Source organism: Thamnophis elegans, chromosome 17, assembly GCF_009769535.1.
Source record: "Thamnophis elegans isolate rThaEle1 chromosome 17, rThaEle1.pri, whole genome shotgun sequence".
NCBI lineage: Eukaryota > Metazoa > Chordata > Lepidosauria > Squamata > Colubridae > Thamnophis > Thamnophis elegans.
In genome coordinates this window covers 9,140,963-9,163,361 of record NC_045557.1, presented here as the reverse complement: position 1 = coordinate 9,163,361, position 22,399 = coordinate 9,140,963, and the positions used below count along the sequence as shown (strand labels likewise).

The window sequence follows — 22,399 nt, the reverse complement described above, 5'->3', positions numbered from 1 at the left end:
CCCAAAAGCAGGAAATGAGATTAAATTCTAATCTAATCACAGAGATTTCCTCTGTGCATCAAACGTGGTTTGCATGTGAAAAGAAGCCATATTTCATTTAAGGAGTAAGCCATGCAAGACTGGGTTCGCCCAACATGTTGTTGTTACTTGCAAAGTCGTGTCCGACCCATCGCAACCCCATGGACAATGTTCCTCCAGGCCTTCCTGTCCTCTACCATCCTCTGGAGTCCATTTAAGCTCACGCCGACTGCTTCGGTGACTCCATCCAGCCACGTCCTTCTCTGCCGTTCCTTTCTTCTTTTGCCCTCCATCGTTCCCAGCATGAGGCTCTTCTCCAGGGAGTCCTTCTTCCTTCTCATTAGGTGGCCAAAACATTTGAGTTTCCTCTTCAGGATCTGGCCTTCTAAAGAGCAGCCAGGGTTGATCTTCTCCAGGACTGACCGGTTGGATGGCCTTGCTGTCCAAGGGACTCAATGCAGGAGTCTTCTACAGCACCAGAGTTCAAAGGCCTCCATTCTTTGGCGCTCAGCCTTCCTTGTGGTCCAACCTTCACAGCCATCCATTGCAACTGGGGAAACCATCGCCTTGACTATACACACTTTTGATTGGCAGGGCGATGTCTCTGCTTTTTAGTCTGCTGTCTAGATTTGCCATCGCTTTCCTCCCCAGGAGCATCTTTTGATTTCTTGGCTGCAGTCCCCATCTTGCCCAACTAGCTAAGCCAAAAAAGGAACCAGCAAATGGCACCTTGAAGGGTTGAATGAGTTCAGTTTTATGTCTCAAACCACTGCAGCCAAAAAAGCGCCAACACATGGGCAAAATTCATTCTCTTGTTGGGGTACTTTCCCCAAGCCACCTGCCTACAAATCTGTACCTGTTTAGGGGTTTCCAAGGGGAGAATGAATCTGCAGGCATTCTTCAACTGACAACTGTTCATTTAACGAAAGTTTGAAGTTATGATGGCCTCGGGGAAAAAGTGATTTATGGCCCATCCTTGAAGTTATGACCAGTGCACCCCACTCTAATTGCAACTCACTCTGGCGCAATTGCGATTTGCAACTTTCCACACTGGTTTCAGGCACACAAATGGGAAAGCCACATTCTCTTCATCACTATATGATTTGCTTAACAACCATGGTAAAAATGGTCATAAAATCAGGTCTGGTCACGTGGCAACTCATTTAAAGACCACATCGCTTGGCGGTTGAAATTCCGCGGGGTAAAGGCAAGGGCTACCTCTACTTTGAAGCAATAGTGCCAAGCTTCTATTCATCCCTATCCTTCACAAGAATGAGGAGGGGGAGGCAATGGGGGAGGGGGCTTCCACTACAGGGCATGGACTTTTAGATGCCACCACCCGGTGGCTGAGCTCACCCAAAATGACATATCTGGAATCCTAGGATAACAAATTGCAAGGCTTAATTAGGACAGTTAAGGGATCGATCTATGTTATCGATTCTCATTTTCCACTGAAATTCGAAGCATTCAAATGGATTGGCTTGGTATAACGTATGAAGTTACCCTGACACACACACACACAAAAAGCCAGCCAAGGTTAAAAGTAAGCATTGCTGTATCATATGAATGCAGCTGCTAAGTTTTCACCGGATGCATTGCAAGTTGCCCCAGAGTTGACTCTAGGCAAAATGGGCAGCATGCAAGTCTAAAATAGGTAGGTAAGTAGATAGGTAGGTGGATTGTAGGTAGGAAGGTAGGTAGATAGAGATGGATAGAGAAATGCAGACAGATGGTGGATGGATAGACAGATGACAGACAGATATAGACAGAGAGATGGATAGACAGATATAGATAGATGGATGGATGGATGGATGATAGACAGACAGACAGAGATATAGGCAGAGAGATGGATAGATAGGCACATAGAGGCAGATAGAGTGAGTGAGTGAGTGAGTTTGTAAATGTAATTTCTATATCTGGGAAGGGAACAGGAATGGCCTTGCCTAATGTTAGATGTAGCTCTTCCAATCGTAGAATCATGGCTAGAAGGGACCTTAGAGGTCTTCTAGACCAATTCGTTGCCCAAGGCAAGAGTCTTCATATTATCCTGGACAAAACGGTTGTCCAATCTTTTCTTGAAAACCTCCAGTCATGACGTTAACCTCAAACATTATAGTTACAAATTTAACCTCTATCACGATCCATTACCAAGACTGGAGTTGTACAATTCTACACTGATAGAAGACAAGTTGGAACAGAAATTCCAAGCCTTCGAGGAATTCGAATTCATAGGTAGATGACTTTTTATTTATTTATTTGCATCCCATATTTTTATTATTTTTACAAATAACTCAAGGCATTGAACATTTCCAACATACCTTCCTCCTCCTATTTTCCCCACAACAAAAAAACTGTGATGTGTTGGGTTAAGAGAGAGTGATTGGCCCAAGTCACCCAGTCAGCTTTCAAGGTGGGACTAGAACTCTGAGTATCCTGGCGATTGGCCCAATTGGCAGCTGTCATGCCTAAGGCGGGACTAGAACTTACATTCTCCTGGGGATTGGCCCCAAATCTCACAGCTGGCTTTCGTGCCTAATGCAGGACTAGAACTCACATTCTCCTGGGGATTGGCCCCAAATCTCACAGCTGGCTTTTGTGCCTAATGCAGGACTAGAACTCACATTCTCCTGGTGATTGGCCCAAAGTCACCCAGATGGTTTTTATGCTTAAGGCAGGACTACAACTCCTTGTCTCCTGTTTTCAAGCCTGGTCTAACTACTAAAGCAAAACTTGCTTACTTCATCAGTCAGCAATTCAGGATGGTCGGAAAGAGAGGAATTTTTTTTATAGATAGCTGGGAGTTCAAAGCCATCAGACAAAGTAATGACCAGTGGCTTAAGATAAGGAGAAAGTTTCCTTGAAGTTAAGCTTGGCTCTTGTCTCATTTCAAAGGCACTCTATTTAGTCCTCTTGACCATGGGGCCGAAGGGATTTGCTACCGCATTCTGGTTTTTTTCCATTTCCCAGTCTAGCTCAGAAGCCTTCAAAAAAAGATTCCCGCACGTCAGTCATTGTTCTTCATGCAGGTATATTAGAGATTTAGAACAGGTCAAAAACAGGAAAGAATTGAGATCTTTGGGGCTATTTTTTGAGTTTTTCTAAAAGCTCCGGTGAAACTTGTCGAAACAGGATTCCACTAGGACCATTGCTGTGATTCACCTAAATTCTTGAAATGTTCTCACCCAAGGCACCCAAAGGAATAATAGATAGAAACTGAACAAGGGGAGATTGAACCTGGCAATAAGGAGAAATTTCCTGACAGTGAGAACAATTATCCAGTGGAACTGCTTCCACCAGAAGTTGTGGGTTCTCCATCACTAGAGGTTTTTAAGAAGAGATTGGACAGACATTTGTCTGAAACGTGGTACATGTATACATGTATCCAACAAGTATAAATACAAAAACAGATTTAATGTTAAGAAAATTAGAACATACTAAAAACGTGGTTCTAGAAAGATGGGAGTATTTTCTTTTGGACGAAGAGAGAGAGAACTATTTAAGTGCCTAGTATAGGATACGGGATGTTTGAAGAGATCTATAATCAAATAAGGCCAACTCTTTCTGGTTTTAAGGGTACTGGGTGTTGCCATCTCTCCTTTTAATGACTTCCTTCCTTCTTTCAATACCTTTCAATGATTTCCCGAGGCAACTCAAGTCATTTAAATGGATTTTTTTATAAAAAATGTGCATATTTTTACAGGCACCCCTTTTAAGTACTGTATATAACTCCAAGCAATTAACAAATGAGTTCTCCTGGCGGGGGGGGGGGAATCCCTATTAAATCCCTATAAATAAGACAGAAGTTTTAGCTGAAAATGACTCAAATGAAGCACTGCGCAATGCCAACACAGGTAACCCTCAACTCACAATTGAAATCCAAATTTCCATTGCTAAGCAAGTTCAGTGAATTGTGTCCAATCGGACAACCTTTTTCTGCCACGGTTGTTAAGTGAATCACAAAGCTGTTAAGTGGATCTGATTTCCATCATTGACTTTGCTTGCCGGAAGCCAGCCAAGTGATTGTGTGAAACCCCCCCCACCCCCACCCAGGATGCCGCAGCCATCATAAATACATACTGGTTACCAAGAAACTGAATTATGATCACATGACCCTGGGCAATGCTGTGATGGTCATAGTTTGAGGACCAGCCATAAGTCATATTTTTCAGTCCCATTATAACATCAAACAGTCGCTAAGCAAATAGTTATAAGCAGAAGACTTTCTGAATCGGGTTCCACTTAACACAGTGGTTCCCAAACCTTTTAGCACCAGGGACCAGTTTCATGGAAGACAATTTTCCCACAGACCTGTGTGCGTGTGTGTTTTGGTGTGAGAGTGCACAACCTAGATCCCTCACACGCAGTTTACAGTAGGATTAACTTGCCTCTCGCTCACTTGCAGCTATGTGGCTCTGTAGTTCCTAACCGCCCCTTGCTCTAACATAACCTCTGACTCCAATGCCTGGAGGAAAAACCAGAAATATTCCAATCTCGGGGGAGAGACTTTTGAGTCAGCAAGAATGAACAAAATCTCAGCCAACAACGGGAAATCAATAATGTCAACTGGTCACCCTACCAACCAGGAATAACAGAATAATAACATTCAGCAAGCGTTCCGGAGGTCTTCTAGTCCATCCCCTGCCTGCATGAACACTATACCCGTGATGGCGAACTGATGGCACGCATTGCCAGCTGCTCTTCCAGGTTCCAGCGCAAAGACCAGCTGACCACCATGTGTGTGCGTGCCAGAACCCAGGAGAGAGCAGCTGTCTGGAGCTCATACGCGCGACGGAACCCGGAAGAGCAGCTGGCCGCTGCATGCATGAGTACCAGCCAGCTGCTCTCTTCTGGGTGCCAGTGGTCACACTCCAGTTTTGGGGACTTAACCATTATTGCCCTATACCATTCCGGACAAATGGCTGTCCAGTCTCTTCTTAAAAGGCTCCAGTGACAGGGCACTTGCCAGCCGTTCCGCTGGTTAAATGTCCTCACTGTCAGGAAATTTCTCCTTAATTCCAGGTTGCTTCTCTCCTAAGATTAGTTTCCATCCATTGCTTCTTGTCCTGCCCTCAGGTGTTTTGGAGAAGAGGTGCCCCCCTTCTCCACTTTGTGGCAGCCCCTTGGATATTGGAACACTCCTATCATGTCTCCCCTGCTCCTTCTTTTCATTAGGTTTGGAGTCAACCGTCGGAGGTGACGCTCTTGAAGTCTGCGTCATTTTCTAACATTTTCCCAGCCTGCCTTCAGCATCTTCCTTTCCTTCGCCTCCCCCGCCACACCAGCGGAAAAATTCAGCCGCCAAGACAGAAGCACCTGCCAAGCTGCCAGGCAGGGTGTATATAGGTTGCTGCCTGCCAACAGGGAAACTGGAAATTCTGCCTCGCTTGAGTTAGAACAGGCTGTTCCCCTCCCGGCTGCAAAGAGAGCCAAAGCGCGGCATTCTGGGAAACAGGTGTTCGGCTTCCCCGGCTAGGTGGGTGGTGGCTGCGGCTAGCTTGGAGAAGAGGAGAGAGAGAGAGAGAGACGTGGCAAGGGATGAGAAGCACCACTCGGCTGGGCCAGCCTTTTCGAAGCCCGGCCTGATCTGGGCAGGCTGGACCTGCCTCTCCTAGAATTCCTAAGCAGCATGGCGCTTTTGAAGCTGGGAAAGGGGTGTCCTCCCGCTCCATCCCGTTGTTTTCTCAGCAAAGGGCAGTTTTGCCATGTTTTTGTCAGAAACCACCCAAGACAGTTTGCGCCTTATGAGTTTGAGGTTCAAGCATAGGAGCCCTGATGTAGCGGTGGTGAGGAACGCAGTATTGCAGGCTAACTCTGCCCATTGCAAGCAGTTCGATACGAACCGGCTCAAGATTGACTCAGCCTTCCGTGGGGGGTAAAATGAGGACCTTTATTGTTGGGGGGGGCAACAATCTCTCTAAGGGGTTTATACAGTATGCCTCTTGCCCACAAACACCCTGGGTCCACATTTTACCATCCTCGGAAGGATGGAGGGCCGAGTGAGACTTGAACTGCTGGCGGGGGGCAGAATTGGCCTGCAATACTGCATTCTATTTTTTTTTATTTTAAAAACTTTATTAGATATATTTCAACATTAAAAGGCAATGTATAGTTCCAATCATTACGTTTCTGTATCAATGTCTCTCACATTAACATAGTTACTAACTATATAGATTACTATACTGTGTATTATATATAGAGTTAAATTATATCAATATTTATATCAATATATATCAATATTACAGACATATACATTTTTCTTTCTTTTTGATATATATCTTACATATTCAATGCAATACAATAGCAGAGTTGGAAGGGACCTTGGAGGTCTTCTAGTCCAACCCCCTGCCTAGGCAGGAAATTCTGTACCACTTTAGACAAATGGCTATCCAACATCTTCTTAAAAACTTCCAGTGTTGGGGCATTCACAACTTCTGGAGGCAACTTCTGTTCCACTGATTCATTGTTCTCACTGTCAGGAAATTTCTCCTCAGTTCTAAGTTGCTTCTCTCCTTGGTTAGTTTCCACCCATTCTTTATGTATTAGCTTTATGTCTATCTTCCAACCAAATGTACCATATATTCCAGAGTTTATAGAATTCCGATTCAGAACTGCATTCTAATCACTGTGCCGCCACTCTTAAAATGTTTTCACCAGATGAAAACAGGTTCTATGCTTGCTGATTTAAATGCTTTTAACGACAGACATTGGACACTGCATCCCTGAAAAAATGCCCCCCCCCCAATACCAAAACATTGGGAATTTTGTTTGTTTGTTAACTTTTTAAAAAAATCAATCTTGGGAAGGGGACTGCTTTGGGCTTCCCCAACCTCCTCCACACTCACCAATTGCTCCCCTGAGAGCACTTCCAGGAGACGCAGCAGCATCCGTCCATCTCGTAGGTCGCTGTACAGATCACTGATACGGCAGGTGACCCGGGCCAGGTGAGAGTTGACCCATTTGGTGAACGTCTTCTTTTGTACCGCTTCTCGTTCATCTGCAAGAGAAAGCCAGTGTTTTGAGGAGCATGGGCCTCACAACCACAATCTGAAGCTTCCCTGGAGCTGTCGGCAAGGAAGCGTGAGCTGTTCATATTTTTCTGGAGCTGGGCCTAACTTTGATCTACAGCCATTGGCTAAGTGTTCTGACCGAGGCTCCCCGAGAGCATGAAACAAACTCCTTGTTGTCCCGACAAAAAAACCTTTTATTAATTGACTGTGAATTCTGCTCATTCACATCCAGCAAAATATTTCAAGGGAGGATTTACAGTCACAGACCTTATCTGGCTTGGAGAGCTGCCAGGCCGAGATCTGCAAAACTTGGCAAGGAGTCTCGGAGAGTCACGAACCAATTAAGTGAACTAATTGTCTCCTGCAAACTCTACCCCCTTTTCACTCCTCTTTTATTTCCTCTAGGAGGGGCCATTCATCGTCCACCTGTGGCCTTCCTCCCAGGTCAGCCCCTGTTCTTTAGCTGCTCCCATCGTCTGGCAACTCTGCGCAAGCGCACACTGGGAAAGGCTCCCCCTGTTCCTCTGCCTCACTGATGTCTGAAGGCAGCTGATAACTGACATACAACTCTGGCCAGCTCTCTGCCTCCGACACAGAGCCCTCATCAGAGCTTTCCCAAGACTCCAGGACTGGCCCAGGTTCCTCCCCAACCTCCTCACTGTCCGAATCTGCTGCCAGCCCCTCTGGCCAATGCTGGTCCACAACACTATGGTCATAAATGTGAAAAATGGGCAAGTCACATTTTTCAGTGCCCTTGTAATTTCAAACAGTAAAACTGTTTTAAGTCAAGGACTACCTGTAAAATTAAACAAAGATGAAGAGATGGAAAAGATCAGGGAACTGACATGAGTGACAGCCACTGCTGAATTGGGATAAGAAAGAAGGGGTTATCCTTTATTTGCTTGTATTTAAAGAAGGGTTTTTTGTTTTTTTACAAATGCTTTGACAAGGAGATAGTAACATACAGCCAGCAGCTGTTCAAAGGTAACAGGAGAAGGCAAGGCAGGCAGCCTTTGTTTGAATTAAAGATTTTTTTTCTTAATTAAAATGGCTGCATTCTCTACTCATGGCATTAATCATAATCATGTTAATCTCTTAATTTTTGTACGGCAAAATAGCTTCCTAACCACTCAGGACTGCCATTTCTGTCTTTTACTGCTTCTATGCTGTGCTTTTTAAATTGCTGTTTTCATTTTGAAAAGCTTAGCTGATAATTATAGAATGCTAAAATCCAAGGAAAAACTGTTTTCGGACAGGTGTCGTATGATCCAGAGGTGTTGTATTATGAATGCTACCTTTTGCTCCCCTTAAATTAATAGCAGGCAACCAATCAATCAATGCTTAGAGGCAGTGTTGTTGTTATTGCAAAAGAACTTGATTATGATTAAAACCCATCTCATAATTTCATAAAATCAAGGAGAAAAAAGAAGGAAAGAAAGGAAATTCAGTTGCAATCAAATTTAAATTAGGATTTGAAACCCAAATAAGATCAGGTATCTTACATCCAAATGGGATCAAAAATACTTATGACCACACCTGAAACCAGAACTGGAGTTTATTAACTCATTATTAAACTCAGCCACTTGGCAATTGACTCATATTTATGACGTCTGAAGTGTCTCAGTGTCGTGTGTGATCCCCTTTTGGCAAGCAAAGTCAATGGGGAAGCCAGATTCACTTAACAACTAGGCGGCTAACTGAACAACTACAGGAACAGACTTAACAACTGTGGCAAGAGAGGTTGTAAAAAGAGACAAAACCACAAATTTCCCACTTAACAACATGAATTTTGGGTTCCATTGTGGGCGTAAGTTGAAGGCTACCTGTGTATTCCTGGCGATTGAATAGCACACACTCTGCCCAAATTGCTCGCTCGTTGGCAGGTTACTACGCAGGGGGATGCAAAAGCAAATATTAAAAATGGCCTTGCCCATTCACAGGGCACAGCACCATATGTCCCTGTTTACATGTTCCTTCCAGTTTCTCAGAAAGCATCATTTGCTGGCAGCTGGATAAAATGCAAATTGACCAGCATTAATGAGTGGGTTGGAAGGGAGATCATTGACAGACAGGATGATTCAGCTGGCTGGGCAATCTCTTATTTCTTATCAAAGAAATCAGTGGCTAAGATGTTGAGCTTGTTGATCAGAAAGGTCGGCAGTTTGGCGGTTTGAATCCCTAGCACTGGATAATGGAGTGAGCTCCCGTGATTTCTCCCAGCTTCTGACAACCTAGCAGTTCGAAAGCAGGTAAAAATGCAAGTAGAAAAATAGGTACCACTTTTGGTGGGAAGGGAACAGCGCTCCGTACGCCTTCGGCATTTAGTCATGCCGGCCACATGACCAGAGAGAAATCTTTGGACAGCGCTGGCTCTTCAGCTTTGAAACAGAGATGAGCACCGCCCTCTAGAGTTGGGAATGACTAGCGCATATGTGCGAGGGGAACCTTTACCTTTATCTTAGAGTTCTTCCACATATTAGGTGCCAGGTAATACTAGATCTCACTGTCCCAGATGATCGTCTAGCTAAAGTCTCGTCTAGCTAAACTGCTTTGATCTTAATTTTATTGCTCACAGCTTAAACCGTAAATAAGACAATCCGCAGTTCAAACCACTACCTTGCGTTGAAATTTACAAGATGGGTAAATCACTCTGTCCTCAGGTCCCCTCCCCTCTCCTCCTATCTACGATAAAGGGGGAGGAGGGTATCATTTTCTTATTGAAATTCTTTGTCTTCCTAATGATTCATCCGTAATACAAAGAATGAGCTTTCAACACATGAAAGGGCTACATAGAAGCCAAACATTAATATTTACAAGAGAAGTTGGCAACAGAGGGTTGCTAAAAGAAACCTTCAATCAATCAGAATAGAACTGGAAGGGACCTTGGAGGTCTTCTAGTCCAACCCCCTGCTCAAGCAGGAGATTCTACTCTGGGGGTGAAATTCAGCAGGTTCTGGAGAACTGGTAGTGGAAATTTTGAGTAGTTCGTAGACACGACAAATACCACCTCTGGCTGCCCCCAGAGTGGGGTGGGAATGGAGATTTTGCAATATCCTTCCCCTGCCAAGGTGGCGCAGTGGTTAAATGCAGCACTGCAGGCTACTGCTAGATCAGCAGTTCAGCGGTTCAAATCTCACCGGCTCAGGGTTGACTCAGCCTTCCATCCTTCCGAGGTGGGTAAAATGAGGACCCAGATTGTTGGGGGCAATATGCTGACTCTGTAAACCGCTTAGAGAGGGCTGAAAGCCCTATGAAGCGGTATATAAGTCTACTGCTATTGCTGCCATGCCCATCAAGCCACGCCCACAGAACCGGTAGTAAAAATAAAAATTGAATTTCACCACTGCTCTAATCTATACCAATTCAGACAAATCTTGTCCAATCTCTTCTTAGAAACCTCCAGTGTTGGAACATTTACAACTCCTGGAGGCCAGTTGTCCCACTGGTTAATTGTCCTCACTGTTAGGAAATTTCTCCTCAGTTCTAGGTTGCTTCTCTCCTTGATTAGTTTCCACCCATTGCTTCTTGTCCTACCCTCAGGTGCTTTGGAGAATAGCTTGACCCCAACCCCTTTCAAATATTGGAAGACTGCTATCATGCCACTCCTAATCCTTCTTTCCTCTAGACCGGGCCAAACCCAAATCCTGCAACCGTTCTTTGTATATTTTAGTCCACAGGCCTCTAATCATCTTAGCTACTCTTTCTGGCACTTCTTCCAAAGTCTCAACATCTTTTTTGTAACGTGGGGACCAAAACTGGATGCCGTGTTCCCTTCCCAACTCCAGATATTTGATTACAGGAAGTCCTCGACCTACGTAGTGACTGAAGTTACAAAGAGACTGGGGGGAAAAAAAACGTCCGCACTTATGACCATCGCAGTGTCCCTGGTTGCATCTGGTTCCAATTTGGGCACTTGGCAACCAACAGGTATTCATGAGGGTTGAAGGATCCCAGGGTCAGGTTGCCATTATTTCGTTTAGAGCGAGTAAGCAGCTGTATAAATTCTCTGACGTAAAAAATAAAATAAATGTATCGCCATTTGCCCGCTGCCTTCTGACAGGCAAAGCCAATTAGGACAGCCAGCAGCAGGAGGTCACAAGTCATGGCCACGTGTCTCACTTAATGACCACGGCGAGGGGGAAAGTTGTAAAATCAGTTGCAGCCATGTGATGCCTCACTTAATGACCACACTGCTTAACAATGCATTTTCTGGTCACAACTGTGGCCAAAAGTTGAGGACTATCTGTATTTGCCTTCTTTCCCTCATAGCCCAAGATGAGCTGCTTTTGGAGAGGAGAGGAGGAGTAGAGTAGAGTAGAGTAGAGTAGAGTAGAGTAGAGTAGAGTAGAGTAGAGTAGAGTAGAGTAGAGTAGAATAGAATAGGAATAGGAAGGGACATTGGAGGTCTTTTAGTCCAGTCCCCTGTTCAAGCAGGAGAACCTATACCTGTGATGGCCAACCTACGGCATGCGTGCTCAAAGTGACACACAACGCCCTCCCTGTGGGCACACACGCCATCACCAGCTGCTCTTCAGGTGCGCTGGCCAGCTGGTCTTCATGGCCTGAAAATGGCCCCCACAAACGGCCATTTTCCAGGCTGTTTTGGGTCCTTTTTTTTTTCAGGGCCCGAAAAATGGCCTGAAAAACGCCCAAAAAACAAGCATGCACGCACTGAATCTCTCCTGGATCAGTTTCCACCCATTATTCCTTGTCTGACCTTCAGGTGATTTAGAGAATAGCTTGACCCCGCTCCCTCCTCTCTGGGGCAGCCCCTCAAATATTGGAAGATGCTCTCCTGTCTCCCCTGGTCCTTTTCTTCCCTAGACTAGCTTCACTAGGCTTGTTTCATAGCATCACTAGACTTATTTCATAGCTTCACTAGGCTTATTTCAGATAAGTAACTGTCCAGTCTCTTCTTAAAAACCTCCAGTGATGGAGCACCCACAACTTCTGGTGGCAAGCAGTTCCACTGGTTAATTGTTCTCGCTGTCAGGAAATTTTGTCCTTATTTCTAGGTTGAATCTCTCCTTGTTCATTTCCTATCCATTTTAGCTTGGAAAATAGCTCTGGATTGATCGTCGTTATGCATAAAATGCAGGCTTTGTGCCTTTCTGCAACAGCCCTCCAGCGTCCTGCCTCTGCCCAAAACCTATCGTGTGCACCCACATGTGCAGGGAGAATCAACCAGGGTGGTGGGGGCGAGGGCTGAGCTCTTGAGTCACCAGGACATGTCAGGACAGGGCTGGGCAGGGTGAAAAGCTCTGTCTTCATGTGCTTCGCAGAGAGAAGCGAAAAGAAAGGTCAACGCGCGCCATGACCTGGGCCCCACTGGCCCGAGAAGCCAAATGGCCCTTCTGCTCAGCATCTTGCAGATTAGCCAGCTGTCTGGAAGAGAGGGAGGCCTGTCTTTAAATTACTTCCGTGATCCACATCGGAGGGCCATTTTTCATTCTCAAATGCAGGAGGTGAGCGAGGTCGTGCCTCCTCCTCTTCTCTTCCAGAACGCTCCCCATTCTTTAAAAATCCCCTTTTTAAAAAAAAGCCAACCATTTGATGAGCACCCTGCCTTGCAAATTTTGTCCCCCAGGACTCATGGGTGGAATTTGGTTAGGTTACAACACGGTTTGGATGCTTCAGAAAGTGACAGGAACCAGGCTGGGTTTGATTCTATGGTCAGGCCATCCTTTCCAATCAGATGATAGGTTAGAATACAGAGCTGGAAGGGACCTTGGAGGTCTTCTAGTCCAACCCCCTTCACTGAAGCAGGAGACCCCTATACCATTCCAGACATATGGCTGTCCAATCTCTTCTTGAAAACCTCCAGTGTTTCTTTGTTTTAGAAACAGTGACTCTGGTTGAGGATAGTTCCTGGGTTTTGCTAGCTCACATGTAAGGTTAACATGTTGTGTGAACCCAGCCTCTACGTCAATTATGTAGCTGGCAGCCTTTTTTTTTTCTATACTGGAAAAACGTGTTTGGAAAGGTGGCCAAATATTTTTTTTTCCCCCAACATAAAAACAAGTGGCTGGATCACGATTGGGATCAGCCGATGTGGCATGAAAAGGCTTAAATTTTACTTCTTATTCACTCACACCTGGATCCTTTGGCTCTCGACGGCGTGCACAGACACAACCATGCGCAAGTAAGTAATAAAATGAATAAAACATCCTTCGCAGGAATTAAGAGGAAATGAAAAGCTAACATGAGTACGACTCATGCAATTACACTCAGTTCTAAAGCCAGGTTAATAAAACAGCCGTTGTGCTTACGTAGCATGGTACGCCCCATCAAATAAATAATATTACAACGGAGTAGTACAACCTGAATTACACAACATGCTAGACCACACAGGAGTTGCTATCAACCCCTAAACTTCACACCCAAGCCCCTTTTAATTTGCTGTTTTGTCCAATTAACAGGAATCCAATTACCGATCAGAATCTATTTATTCTAGCCCAATTTTTTTAAACAAAATTAGAAGTTTGGTTGCAAAATACAGGCAGTCCTTGACTTACAACCGCGACTGAGCCCAAAATCTATGTTGCTAAGTGAGACAATTAAGTGGGTTTTACCTTATTTTACATCATTTCTTGCTCCAGTCATTAAGCGAATCACCGCAGTTGTTAAGCCAGCCGCGCGTGTTTGTTACGTTAATCTGGCCGTCAGAAAGTCACAGAAAGGGATCACGTGACCCTGCAACGGTCATAAATATGAGGCAAGGGTCTGAATTTTGATAACATGACCCTGGGGACGCTGTAAAGGTTGTAAGTGTGAAAAACGGTCGTTAAGTCGCCTTTTTCAGCCCCATTGTACGTTGAATGGTCACTAAGCAAACTATTATAAACAGAGGAGTCCCTCTAGACAGTGAGATCTTCAAGGGAGATTATCACCTGGCTGCGCCTCCTCCTCCTCCCAGCCTGTCTACCTTTTTAACCTTGGGCACGTCCCGTGTTTACCTTCTGGCAGAAAAGACACTAAATCCGACGGAAGATGTAGCAACGCGCTTAGAACACAAAGTCCCAAACACCTTCCCCTTGTTCTCCTCCATCAGGAGCCGAGCTCCGGGCATAAAAGGAAAATGCTGAACTAGAATAGATCAGCAAATTGTATTCTATTCATCTGGAGCTTAACCAGAACTCTGGGGTCCTTTTCCCATCAGACAGACGTGTGGGGGGAAGTCGGGTATTAGGCTCTGAATGGGAGCAAGCGCTGGTTCTTATTTTGTGCAGGTTTTCTATCTGCCGGAGGGCCACTGCCCTTGTTTTTTCCCCCCCCTCTGTGCGTGTGTGTGCAGTTCAATGACCTTCTGGTCTCGGTGCATGGATAAATGTGCCTGCCCCTCTGTGCCCAGGGAGAAGCCCGTGCTAAAACACCAGCCTCTACTTGCAAAACGTGTAAAAACTCTCTCCGGAACACACGCACAGGCTCACAACCAAGCCCTAGTTGTACATACAGAAAAGCAATCCATTTGTTAGAATTATCTACGGAGATTCTCAGTCATCATGGTTGTCCCCAAAGGTGCTTTTGCAAAAGGTAACTGGACTTCCTTCGTTGTTAGCACCTTTGGGGTTTGTGTTAGAAGGGTGTTCTAACTGCTCTTTAGAAGGCCAGATCCTGAAGAGGAAACTCCAATACTTTGGCCACCTAATGAGAAGGAAGAAGGACTCCCTGGAGAAGAGCCTCATGCTGGGAACGATGGAGGGCAAAAGAAGAAGAAGGGGACGGCAGAGAAGGAGATGGCTGGATGGAGTCACCAAAGAAGTCGGCGTGAGCTTGAATGGACTCTGGGGGATGGTAGAGGACAGGAAGGCCTGGAGGAATGTTGTCCATGGGGTTGCGATGGGTTGGACACAACTTCACTACTAACAATAACAACAGAATGGTGTTGCTCCATTCTAGGGTGAGGTCTTGTGTTCCCCCCCTCCCACTGCAGACAGACACTAAAATTTAACTCAGCTCCCCATTCCAGCACCCACCCACCCTTTTTTACAACACCCAGGGCAAAACTCCAAAGCAATATCACTTTCTGCCCCCCTCCTTCCTGCCCACCCTGAGACACCTTCATCCCCACCACCCCGCTGCTTCGGAATCCCCTGGCGTTTTAATCCCCAACCTCTGTGTGATACAACAGACAATAATTGCAAAGGCATAAAACCGCCTTTTCGCTTGCCATAAACTCCACAGCTATTATCCGACCCCACCTCTCCCTTATCACAAAAAAGCATCTCGGTGGGAGGAAAGTTCACAGTTTAGGATCGGGGCTGAAGGGGGGGAAGGGGTTTATTTTAAGAGGGCTGGCTTTTATCAATCTAACCCATAAAATACTTCCCAATCTCTTTTCCTGCAGGCTGTCAAGCGTTTGAAAACTCCTATCTTTATGCTGCCTCTTAATTAACTGGGGAAAAGATAGCTGCTGACTTGGGTAAAAGTTGATTGCGATGCAGGAACCTCAGTCTTCTTTTTTGGAGAAGGCAAGGAAGCACCAAAGTAAGATAAATTTCTTCAGAGTGGCACCCAGATTTAAGACCAGGGGGATGTCCAAACTTGGCAACTTTTAAGACTTGGGGAGTTCAACTCCCAGAATTCCTGGCTGGGAACTCTGGGAATTGAAGCCCACAAGTCTTAAAGTTGCCAAGTTTGGAGACCCTGGCTTTAGACAATATTCCTCTGAAAAACTAGGCGGGTGCCAGTTTTCCTGCACGAAAGGAAAGGTGAGTTTTTAAAGCGTGTTTTCTCCTGGGGTTGCTCTGAGTGCTGCTTTTCCGGTTCTTAAGAGTCTTAAAAGCATATTTTTTTTCCACCTATTTACATTCAAGGTCAGTTCAAGTGTCATCTCTGCAAACATTGAATGACCAGCTGGGAAAAGCGGACGGCAAGCACGAGGCTCAGTTTTAAACTGGTTGTTTTTTTCCCAAAGGGACATGTTGGGACCCTGTAAGCCCATCAGCTACTCTAGTGGGACAATTATAAAAAATGCTTAGATGAGGGGAATGGGAGGGGGAGAAGGGTGGTTGTGTGAATGAAGGCAGAGGAAGAGGAGGGTTTACGATGACCGTTCATCGCCACACTGATTGCCACCGAGTCATGGTTAGCGTAAGGTACATCCAACCTGGAAACAGAGATAGTGGCTGTGAGTCACCGGTCGGTGTCCTCTTTGCTTTCCTGTCCTTCAGAAGTGGGGAACAGCCCCCACCCCACCCCCACTACCCCAGTCCTCCAAAAATCCAAGCTCCAAGTTTGGCTTTGCCCCTTGCAAATCCAGCCTGTGTGTGTTGAGCTAATTCCTGGCAGCACCTTACGGATTAAGGTTTTTCCTAAACCTGCCCCTTAGGCAGAGGGAAGGGAGATTTAAGGATTTAAGGATCCTCGAGGGGGAAGCCATGACCCCTTCGCGATGCGCCCATTTCACCCACCCCTCCACTCCCCACAAATCTCCCCTTCCCTACCTTGTAGTTGCTTGAACCTGCCCTCCAAGACGTTAGCGTACTGCACCGCGTTGATAAAAGCTGCAGGGGACAGCTCAGGGGTTGGAGAAGGACCCTGGATCACCTCCATCAAATCTGTCTCGGTCTGGTACATCGTGCCCGGCTAAGGTACTCCTCCCTCCCCGGTTGGGAGCCCCAATGCCTGCCCGCCTCTTCCTGCTTCCCAGGGGGTGGCGGAGGGCTGCCCAACCAACCGCCAAAGCCAACCACAGCTGGGCCCAGGTAGAAGGAAGCAAGCAAAGGGAAGCTCTCCGGGGCGGCACCTTGGTACAACTGGAACACTTCAAAGGGAGTTTGCTTACCCCCTCCCAGGGAGGGAGGGGAAAGGGGAGGCTCAGGGAAATTTACATAAAAACAGGTTGGGCTGCTCTGAATGGCAGAGGGGTGTGTTTTTTTGGTGTGTGTGTGTGTGTGTGTGTGTGTGTGTGTGTGTGTGTGTGTGTGTGTTGAGCTTGGGCAGACATGAAAGGGGGAAATTCGGCTGGCGAGCACACACAGAAACACCAGGCACAGTTAAGCAGTCCGAAACTTGGAAATTTTAGCACTGGGGTTTAGCCAAGGCTCTTTCTGAATAGTTTTGTCCTCAGCAGCAGGCCAGGGTTCAAGGACTAGGACTGGGTGACAGCGAAGAGGACCACCAGTAGGGGTTTTTTTTCCCCCCAACTCTGGGTTAGTTTCCAGAGAGATCCTTCTGAAACTTTTCCCTCTCTCTTTCTCCACTCCTGATTTGAGATGGGGTATGGTCCCTCCTTAACACGATAGTCTCTTTTTGGATACATCACATTTAAAACTATGTAAAGCAATCTTCCTCTTTACTTTGCTGTTACCCCTGCTTCCTGAAACATCCATTTTTCTGAATTTGCATCATACGCTGAACTCTTAAAACGAATGAAACCGTTTGGGTTTGCACAACACAAACACCACTAAACTTAAAAGCTAATTCAAGCTTAAAACGATGCTTAAAATCCGTCCATAAGTTTCTGACACATGAAGCATTTTATCAGAAGAAAGCTGTTTTTCTCCCCCCGCCCCTGCCCCCGATCTGTAAAGTGGGCATAATCAAGTATCCAGAGCTTAGTGGAGTTACTGTGCAAAATTGATGCTGAATAGTGCGATAAACTCTTTTTGTAGGCAGGCAAGCCCTAAGTCCTAGAATATTAAGAACGACTGATAAATACTTAATTTTTTTAAATATGGAGCTAATGTTTCAGGAGCAGATGAACCTAATGGCTCTTCTGTTTTAAGAAACATGGCTTTGGATTAACCCTGTAGGCATCGCCCAAAGAAAAGCAGAGGCGGGCGATGAGCAGATGAGCTCAGCCAGCAGCGAGGGCCGAAACAATGAAAGATTTACATCCCTTTGTCTGACCATGAAGCCCCAGCTTGTGTGGCTTTAGAGACAAAATGACTGGCCCCGGAGAGCGTTTCTCCACATTGATTTCTGAAGATAAATCATTATCACCCAGAACTGGGGTGAGGGTGAGCCGTTTCTACCAATAACCAAAGAGAGCGGAAAAATCCCATCTGCGGTTTCCCTATGTAAGTTTTTGAATCGCACAGGAGTCGTCTGAGGGCCAGGAGTTTAGAGAGCAAGGGACGAGAGGTGGTTTGTTCCGATATGTAGTCTGATACTTAGGGGGCTGCCACCAAGAAGAGGAGGTCGGCCTATCCCCCCCAAAGCACCTGAGGGCAGGACAAGAAGCAACGGATGGAAACTAATCTAGGAAAGAAGCAACCTAGAACTAAAGAGAACTTTCCTGACAGTGAGGACAATGAATCATTGGAAGAAGGGCTTCCATCCAGAAGTTGTGGGTGCTCCATCACCGGAGGTTTTTACAAAAAGATTGGACAGCCATTTGTCTGAAATGGTATAGGATCCCTTGCTCAAGCAGGGGGTTGGACTAGAAGACCTCCAAGGTCCCTTCCAACTCTGTTATTCGGTTGTATTCTGATGATCTGAGATGCCTCGTCATGGATTGTGCATTAGGATTAGTTCCACAGCTACGTTTCCACACCTTCAGCACACAGGTAGTTCTGGACTTACAATCACTATCGGGGGCTAGGATCCCCATTGCCAAGCAAGGTGGCTGTTCAATGAGTTGCTGCTAAATTATCAAACTGTAGTGAATCGTTTCACGGGGAGCGGCAAGAAAGGTCGTAAAATAGGGGCAAAACCCACTTAAGAAATGCCTGGCTTAGCAACCGAAATTCTGGGCTCAATCGTGGTCGCCGTCAGTGGTGGCTAACCCTTTTGCCGTCGCGTAGCAAAAGCGTCCCTGCGCCCATAATGCAATGCATCAGCAAAACACACACACACCACACGCCTGTGTATGCATGTGTGAACCCATGTCTGTTCCCCTCCCCCCCACGTCCTGCTTTGGGCCTGAAAGGCCTCCTGCATCAACCAGGAAGCCAAAACAGGGTGCGAGGGTGCTGCATGAGCCCCCCAAATGCAATGTGAGCACCCCATCCCCACACATGCGCTGCAGAGACCCATAGATCAGCTGGCCAGTGGGAGGTGCGTGAACATGCACAGTGAAGCTGGGCAGGGGCAATGGCTGGCGTGCCCGCAGAGAGGGCTCTGGGTGCCATGTGTGGCAGGCAAGCCACAGGTTCGCCATCACGGTCGTAAATCGAGGATATCCCTGTATAAGAAGCATCCTTTTTTTTTTGTCCTTTGAAGGATGATTCGTCTCCCCACGCAATGCCAAGATGCAAACTGCCGGGTTACCCCTTCCTTCTACACCTGCTTCCAGTATTTCCTGCCTGCCTACACACCCCACCCTGCTGGCTATCATCCTAAGCTGTCATTAAGTGGCTGTTTACTGCCCTTCCCCAGACTGCTCTCGCAATCCTCCCTTGCCAGCCCCACCGCCAGCCCCGTTTGCAGAAGAGGCAGCAGAGATGCAATAGAGAGGAACTTGTTGCTCCGTCTCTGGGTTCCTTCGGTTCGGAAAACTCAGAACTCGGTGATTGCTCAAGACCGTGTTTGCTTGTGAACAATAGACACTCTTGGAACCTGTCTCAAGGTTGTCGCGTGACGTCCTTGGCTTCTGTCTTGGCCATCTTCTGTGTTTGCCTTTGGATGGGGGGAGCAGATGTGGGGGAAGGAGGCTCAAGGTTGACTCAGCCTTCCGTCCTTCCGAGGTGGGTAAAATGTGGACCTAGATTGTTGGGGGTCAAGAGGCTGACTCTGTAAACCGCTCAGAGGGGGCTGTGAAGCACGGTGGAACGGTATATAAGTTTAAGTGCTTTTGCCTTTCCTTCCTTCCTTCCTTCCTTCCTTCCTTCCTTCCTTCCCTCCCTCCCTCCCTCCCTTCCCTTCCTTCCTCCCTTCCCTTCCCTTCCTTCTCAGTATCTTAGGCTAATTCTGCCCACTGCCAGAAGTTCGATCCTGACCGACTCAAGGTTGACTCAGCCTTCTGTCCTTCAGAGGTCAGTAAAATGAGAACACAGATGGTTTAGGGCAAGAGGCTGACTCTGTAAGCCACTTAGAGAGGGCTGTAAAAGCACTGTGAAGTGTATATATAAGTGCTAAATGCTGCTACGGAGGACACGAATCTTTTCTTACCAAGACTGGATAATCAACTTACAATCACAAGGGACCCCAACTTTTTTGTTGCTAAGTGAGGCAGTTATTAAAGTGAATATTGCTCCATTTTATGACCTTTCTTGCCACGGTTGTTAAGTGAATTTAACTAGAAATAGTTCTCGACTGACAAGTTTGTTTAGTGACCCGTTCAAAGTTACAACAGCACTAAAGAAAATGACTTCTGACCATTTTTCACACTTACGAACTTTGCAGCATCCCCCCCACCCCCATGGTCACCTGATCAAAATTCAGACACCTGGCAACCGACTCACGTTTATGACAGGTGGCCTGGGGCCTGGGGTCACATGATCCGCTTTTGCGACCTTCTGACAAACCAAATCAATGGGGAAGCCAGATTCACTTAACCACCAAGTTACTAGCGTATCGATTGCGGTGATTCACTTAAGAACTGAGACAAGAAAGGTCGTAAATTGGGAAAAAGACTCACTGAACAAATGTCTTGCTTAGCAATATAAATTTGGGGCTCCGTTGTGGCCGTAAGTCGAGGACTACCTGTAAATGCAGTGTTGCATACAGAACCTGTTCTCACTCTAGCATATGCAGCTACAATATAATACAATACAATAGCATAGTTGGAAGGGACCTTGGAGGTCTTCTAGTCCAACCCCCTGCCTAGGCAGGAAACCCTATACCATTTCAGACAAATGGCTATCCAACCTCTTCTTAAAGACTTCCAGTGTTGGGGCATTCACAACTTCTGGAGGCAACTTCTGTCCCACTGATTCATTGTTCTCACTGTCAGGAAATTCCTCCTCAGTTCTAAGTTGCTTCTCTCCTTGATTAGTTTCCACCTATTGCTTCTTGTTCTACCTTCAGGTGCCTTGGAGAGTAGTTTGACTCCCTCTTCTTTGGGGCAACCGCTACGTTTTGGTGCATGGTCAGAATGCTTTTCCTTCCTTCCAAATCAAGCAGCAGAGCCATTCTTTTCCTTCCTTTTCCTTCCTTCCTTCCTTCCCTTCCTCCTGCCCTCTATCGTCTCCTCAAGACACCAAATCCAGCCTCTACATTCTTTAAGCAAAGATAGCTTTATTCTTGGTTCTCATTCGAACAACGCTGTGCAGGGACAGTCCTAAATACAAAAATAATAAAGGTAGTAACATCCATTACATCACACCGGGCAGTCATAACAGCTTAACCACAGTCAGCTGAATAAGCCACAAATGGTTGGATTTGCAGAACAAATTCAGCAATAGACCATCATTTGCAATTTTACGAGGTCTGGATTTGTCAGAATCTGCTGACAATCTAAAAATAGATTAACCAGATAATGACTTAGAGCGTAGCGCGCGGACAAAAAATGCATCTGTCTGAAGGGCAGTTTGGTTTCGTGCCAGTTTGGTGCAGAGGGGGAAGGTGCGAGCCTAGAAACGATGAGATGGCGAATTCTAGTTCCACCTTAGGCATGAAAGCCAACTGGGTGTTTATGGGCCAATCGCTCTCTCTCAGCCCAACCCACCTCGCAGGGTTGTTGTTGTTGTTGTGCGGGTGAGGGGAAGGAGGAGGAAGGAGTTTCACGTACGTTCATCACCTTGACTTACTTATAAAGTAGTAAAGGCAAGATTAAAAACTAATCGCCAATAAATAAAGTTTTTAAAGGGGTTCGTTGGAGCTGGCTTAGTGGGTTCTTGCACTAAGCAGGGAGTTGAGCTAGATGATCTTTAAAGTATCTTTCCATTCATAACTCGCACGAGGATGCCATTCCAAGGAGTAGCTCCCTTCCCAACCTCTTCCTCTTGGAGCTTGCAGTCCAAATATAACAGTTCGGCAGTTCGTTTAGTGACTGTTCGAAGTTACAACCGCATTGAAAAAAAGTGACCGTTTTTCACACTTACAACCATTGCAGCATCCCCTTGGCCATGTGATTAGATTCAGATTCTTGGCAACTGACTCATATTTATGACAGGTGCAGCGGTGGTCATCCCCTTTGGCGACCTTCTGACAGGGAAAGTCCCTGGAGAAGGCAAGATTCACTTAACAAACGGTGTTCCTAACTTTAATGACTGCGGAGATTCACTTAACAACTGTGGCAAGAAGGGTTTTAGAACGGGGCAAAATTCACTTAACTACTGTCTTGCTTAGCAGCCAGCCTGTACCTTCATCTCTTTTCCTACTTCCTCACCTCTAAGGTAAAAAGGTTCCCCTCGCACATATGTGCCAGTCGTTCCCGACTCTAGGGGGCGCTGCTCATCTCAGTTTCAAAGCCGAAGAGCCAGCGCTGTCCAAAGATGTCTCTGTGGTCATGTGGCCAGCATGACTCAACTCCCGAAAGAGCACGG

General features: G+C 46.2%; 1 protein-coding gene across 1 annotated transcript in view; it reads right to left on the bottom strand.

Annotated features, from left to right (window-relative positions):
* The window catches only part of SPTBN2 (spectrin beta, non-erythrocytic 2), a 64,832-nt gene extending 48,039 nt beyond the window's left edge, over nt 1-16,793 (bottom strand). The window contains exons 1-2 of the mRNA XM_032233972.1: nt 16,472-16,793; nt 6,861-7,012 (exon numbers count right to left, since the gene is read on the bottom strand). Coding sequence (XP_032089863.1) covers nt 6,861-7,012; nt 16,472-16,604 — 285 coding nt within the window. The 5' untranslated portion in view covers nt 16,605-16,793. The remainder of the gene's footprint in view (nt 1-6,860; nt 7,013-16,471) is intronic.
* Between the last annotated feature and the right edge of the window lie 5,606 nt (nt 16,794-22,399).